Consider the following 5,660-nt stretch of genomic DNA (forward strand, 5'->3'; position numbering starts at 1 on the left):
GGTCAGGAAGTCTTAATGACTCTGCGAGGCTCAGTGATCATTAGCTGACTTCTCCAAAGGGCAAAGGGAAACGCCTGACTGTATAGGATGCCGACTCTGTGAGGGTGCTGTCTGCCCCACTTTCAGAAATGGGGAAGCCAAGGTGAGGCTCTGTACTGTGCTCAGGGTCACAGGGCTCCCTGTGCCACAGCTGTGCCGTTTCACCATCCTGCCCAACGCGTGGGTTTTGCATGTGGCGGCAGACATCCACCTCCCACCAGATGGAACCCAACTTTCTGCTCTATTCGTTCTCTTGTTACTGTAGCGCCAATGCGGATACTCACCTTCTAAAAAGACCTTCCGGCTTCCATACTCCTCCCTCATTTTTCACTTTCATGTACGTGCCAAAGAGCATGCAGTAGACCGTTGCGGCGACTCCAAAGTAGTCAATCTGTGAGGAAGATACAACCCCAAAGTGATCAATCCGTGAGGAAGACACAACCCCAAAGTGATCGACCCGTGAGGAAGATACAACCCCAAAGTGACCGATCCGTGAGGAAGATACAACCCCAAAGTGATCGATCCGTGAGGAAGACACAACCCCAAAGTGATCGATCTGTGAGGAAGATACAACCCCAAAGTGATCGATCTGTGAGGAAGATACAACCCCAAAGTGATCGATCTGTGAGGAAGGTACAACCCCAAAGTGATCAATCTGTCAGGAAGATACAGGGATGCACGACTTAACTTACAACTGTACTTAACTATAGTAAAGTGGGAGCCCTGGTGGCACAGTGGTTAAGAGCTTGGCTGCTAACCAAAACGTCAGCAGTTCAATCCACCAGCTGCTCCTTGGAAACCCTATGGAGCAGTTCTACTCTGTCCTATAGGGTTACTGTGAGTCAGAATCGGCTCGACGGCAGCGGGTATAGTAAAATGTCTCTCTAACCTAGGCAACAAGTTAAATAATTCCGTGATTACACTCTTAAAGAGTTATGTCTATCCAGGCTTTGCCAAAAGGCTTCCATTGGCAGCAGACAACCCACCAACTCCCAAGGTGGTCCCCCTGGGAAGTTCTGTCTTCCTGAGCCACTGTGTCCTTCATCCTGTCAGGCGCACACAGACCGCTCTAACCCTCTTCCACACTGCCAGCTTGGAAGTCAGCCCAGCTCCTGCCCCAGGGCTCTGGTGAGAGTTCTCTGTGCTCCCCGCTCCTCTCCGAGTGTGATGTGTTCACCATTGAAAAGGACGCTGCAGCGTGGATGTTAGACGACTACCTCCACCACCCACTGCCCCTGTAGACGTACGCCATTGTTCATACGCACTAAGGTCTCACTGGTAGTGACAGACTAGAACTAATTAAAAGGCACCTCACCTAAAATCCCCATCCCTTCCCCTCTTTATCAGGAGCTCCTGGAAAGCCACACCTCCCACTCAGAACCTGGGTGGCTGGTTTTTTTTGGTTCAAAACTTTCTATTTATTCCAATTAGTATTCTCCTTACTTGTCATCTAACATTTCAGCTTGTTGAAAATTCTGCTAACAATTTAAATTTGCTTTTTATTCTTTCAAACTTGAGCTTGGTGTGCTCTAATTAATGTCTACAGTCTCTATACAGTCATCGGAAACACTGCAAAGATGACATGTGCTGGGGCCAGAGCAGAACCCTATGGCGAATTACCAGAAACTCTCCCCTAGGATAACTACAGCCCATTTGACACCTTTGGATCTGACAGCGTCATCAGTTGGAAGTCTGAGTGCACCACCTCGCCTGTGAGAGCAGCACAGGCATACCCAACACCGTGCTCAAATCCAGCCTGGACTGGGCACTCTGGGTCTCCCTGTCACCCTGGCCACAAAGGAAACCACGCCGGACTGGTCTGATCTCAGTAAACCAAGCGTGCTCCTCGTGGAATGGCTTCCTTTCTGAAAGCTTCACAGACCATTAGGCATCAGCAAGCTCACAGAAGTTATCCACTTTCCCTTTCTGGTAATGGAATCTATAATTGACCAGTAAGAAGGGAGTGTTCTTCAGGAATACAATTTTACCCTTGAGTCCCGTCAACTGTGAGTTCCATCTCTCCTTCAACTGCTGCTCAAGAGACCAGCTCACACTAACCAGATCCTCAAACTGATTTTGAAAACCTGAGAAGTACAGTAAAAGAAAAAAATTTCCAACCTCTCCTTTTAGTTCTGTACCTGGTAGTTCCATTGTTTCTTACTGAGCATCTCAACACACTGAAAACCAGATGTCTCGCACTTCGCTGTAAACGTAGTTCCTTTTGGAAAAAGTTTCATATCTATACTCTGACCCAGGTCAATCATTGCCAAGCCTGCGGATAAATCATCATCTTCACCGTCCTGTTCTAAAAATCTGTATTAAACACAAACAAGTGTCAGGCTGTATGAGAACAAGAAATAAAAGTCAACTCGAAATGTGCGGAGAAGCACCCGTTCCACGTGCACCACTTGCCTGTTCCCAAGTATGAAATTGTCTGGTTTGATGTCGCCATGAATGATTTCGCAGTTGTGGACTTGCTCAACCATGTGGAGCATTCTGATAGCAAAAGACATGACTAGAGCTTGAGGCATCACTTTTTCAGGGGTATTTTTATAAAGGTTAATGGCATTCTGGAAACAAAGGAAAATGGAATCCTCCTTAGTGGGTTGAACAAGATACCATGAAATTTCAAGTCTAGCTTTGCTCCTGTCCTACTGGCAAAAGCTCCAATTACAGAAGGTACAAAAATGTACTTCAATCATGTTCACATCCTAACAAGAAATACGCGTCTACTTACTAATAGTGTTCCATAGCTGAAGAGGTCTCCTACTAGCACACTGCCATTCTGGAAAAAGTGGGCAGAATAGAATTTGATAAACATATGTTGCATATCTGGCTTCAGTCTCTCCATCAGCTGGCTTCCAATGTAGAATTCCCAGGGGTTGGCAGGCTTCTGGACCTGCAAATTGAGTACGTGACATTCATATCCAGTCTCTCCTTCTGGGCAATGAGAGCAAGAAAGCAGCCCCCACCCCAGCAGTGGAGTGGGGCAGAAGGTGATGGCAGGCTAGGAGCTGCTGCTGCAGTATGGGACTGGCTGTAAGACAACTTTACTAGCAAGACAATTCTGAATCCTTGTCGGATAGTTTTATTTTCTAATTGCTGATTATAGACCTAAATGAAATCACCACTGCCTTTAAAAAAAAAAAAAGCTGGCAAACATGCAAAACTCCTCAGATCATTTACCTTTAAAATAAATTTCTGTTTATTTTTGGGATCATTCACATCTTCTTGGGTAGCTTCGTAGACTTGGGCAAAGGCTCCTTCTCCAAGAAGATGATCAATGTAGATCACCGAAGAACCTTGGAAGACGTCAAAATGACAAGGTATTAAAGACTTCATCAAAGTATTTCTTGGTGCCTAAATTTTACTAAATAAAATGAATATAGCTACCTTAGGATATGTTTTTCCAGTCTTAGATGAAAGTTAAATACCTACCACAAAATAGCTGCCCCATTATCAATTATCTGTGATGGAGGACAAAATCCAGCACTGCTGGGCCCCAGGCTACCACTTGGGGGTATGACCGAGGGCATCATCCTCTACTAATCAGTTTCTCAGAGGTTCAGGGGGTAATACCTGTGCTAACTGCTCTGCAGAACTACTGTGATGTTAAATAAGAAAAAACATGTAAGAAATCCTTTGTAAAGTGTTAAACAAAAAATGCAGCCATTTCAATTACTTCAGAGTAAGAAGAGCAAAGTATAACAATATTTCTAAAGATAACTGATTTTAGAATAGTTTTTGATTTATGAAAGTTGCAAAGACACAGTGTGTTTCAGTATACTCTGTACCCAGTTTCCCGTGTTAGCTTTACATCACCACGGTGCCTTTCTCACAAACAAGCAACCAAGGCTGGGTGTGGTCACCAGACACACTTGACTCAGATTTCATCGGTCTTTTCCCTAATGTTCCAGGACACACCGATTTAGCTGTCATGTCTCCTTAGTCTGTGACAGTATCTCAGACTCTCCTTGTTTTTCATGAGCTTGACAGTTCTGAGTACTGGTCATATATACTGTATGATGCCCACCCCTCTACTGAAATTTTTCTGATGCTCTTCTTCTGGTTACACTGGGGCTACTGGTTCCGGGGGGGGGGGGGCAGACTGCAGAGGTGAAGTTCTAATAGAATCTTTAGTTAAAAATTCTGAAAAGAATTCACATGTTTAAAAATCAAATACAAATGGGACAATTACAAAAAGTGTAACGTGTAATGGGAACATCAGAAGCAAAAGATACAAAGAAATGGAAGAAAAATTTGAAGGAATAATGCCTGGGAATTTTCTAAATTAGTAACAGACACCAAACCACAAATCAGGGAAGCTTAGAGAATACTAAGCAGGATAAATACCAGAAAACTACACTTAGGCATATCATATTCAAACTGCAGAAAATCAGACAGGAAATCTTCAAAGAGGAAGAAAACGCACCGTGTGTATGAAGAACAAGGGTAAGAATTATATCACATTCCTCCTCAGAAACCGTGCAAGTAACAAGAGTGGAGTGAAATATTTAAAATGTTGAAAGACATTTAGAATTTTGTATCCAGCAAAAGTTTTTCTTTTCTCAAAAAAAATTCAGAGAATTTGTCACCAGTCGACCTGCCTTGCAAGAAATGCTACGAGTAGTTTTTCGGAGCAAATCATACAGGTCAGAAACTCAGATTTATGCAAAGAAAGGAAGAACATTAGAGAAAGAGTAAGGAAGGTAAAATAAAACCTAACAGTTAATAGTTTGTGCAAAATGATAGCAACAATGTGTTCAGTAATTATAGCTTACAGATAAGTGAAATGAATGATAGCAATGTTATAAGAGACAGGAGGGAGGAACTGGGAATATTTAATACACTAAAAGAGAGAAAATGCAATCATATATAATACTCTATTAAAACCAGAGAAGGCAGAAAAAGAACAGAGGACCAAAAAAAAAAAAAGGAAAATAGTAGTTACAAAGTTACAATATGATAGATATTAATTCAATTATATCAACAATCACTTTAAACCTGAATGGTCTAAATATACCAATTAAAAGACAGAGACCGTCAGGGTGGATAAAAAATAAGACTCTACACGTTGTCTACAAGAAACCCACTTTAAATATAAAGACACAGATAGATGAAAAGTGAAGAAATGGTTGCCAAGGGCTAGGGGTGGGTGAGGAATGAATAGAACAGGTGGAGCACAGAGGACTTTTAGGGCAGAGAAACTATTCCACATGATACTGTAATGTCACAACCCACATAACTGTATAACAGAGTGAGCCCTAATGTAAGCTATGGACTTGAGGTAATAATAATGTATCACTATTGGTTCACCAGTTTTAACAAATGTACCACACTAATGCAAGCTATTAACAATAGGGGAAGCTGTATGTGTGTGTTTGTAGGGGAGTTTATGGGACCTCTTTGTACTTTTGGCTCATTTTTTCTGTAAACCTAAAACTGCTTTAAAAGAAAAAAAGTCTATTAATTTAAAAAAAAAATCAGCGATAAAATATATATCCTGAAGGCCTGTTCCCACTGTTACCACACCTGCCTGTTTCCTGAAGGCCTGCTCCCACTGTTACTACACCCACCCTGTCTCCCAAAGGCCTGCTCCCACTGTTACCACACCTGCCTGT

The 5,660-nt window shown here is 42.5% G+C and overlaps 1 protein-coding gene across 1 annotated transcript in view; it reads right to left on the reverse strand.

The window, feature by feature from the left end:
* BUB1 (BUB1 mitotic checkpoint serine/threonine kinase) overlaps window positions 1-5,660 on the reverse strand; it is a 49,917-nt gene that overhangs the window by 2,623 nt on the left and 41,634 nt on the right. Inside the window, exons 20-24 of the mRNA XM_023734373.1 lie at window positions 3,226-3,341; window positions 2,777-2,938; window positions 2,452-2,609; window positions 2,178-2,352; window positions 324-430 (exon numbers count right to left, since the gene is read on the reverse strand). Of these exons, the coding sequence (XP_023590141.1) occupies window positions 324-430; window positions 2,178-2,352; window positions 2,452-2,609; window positions 2,777-2,938; window positions 3,226-3,341 (718 nt within the window). The remainder of the gene's footprint in view (window positions 1-323; window positions 431-2,177; window positions 2,353-2,451; window positions 2,610-2,776; window positions 2,939-3,225; window positions 3,342-5,660) is intronic.

Source organism: Trichechus manatus, unplaced genomic scaffold (assembly GCF_000243295.1).
Source record: "Trichechus manatus latirostris isolate Lorelei unplaced genomic scaffold, TriManLat1.0 scaffold00004, whole genome shotgun sequence".
In the NCBI taxonomy this organism is placed as follows: Eukaryota; Metazoa; Chordata; class Mammalia; order Sirenia; family Trichechidae; genus Trichechus; species Trichechus manatus.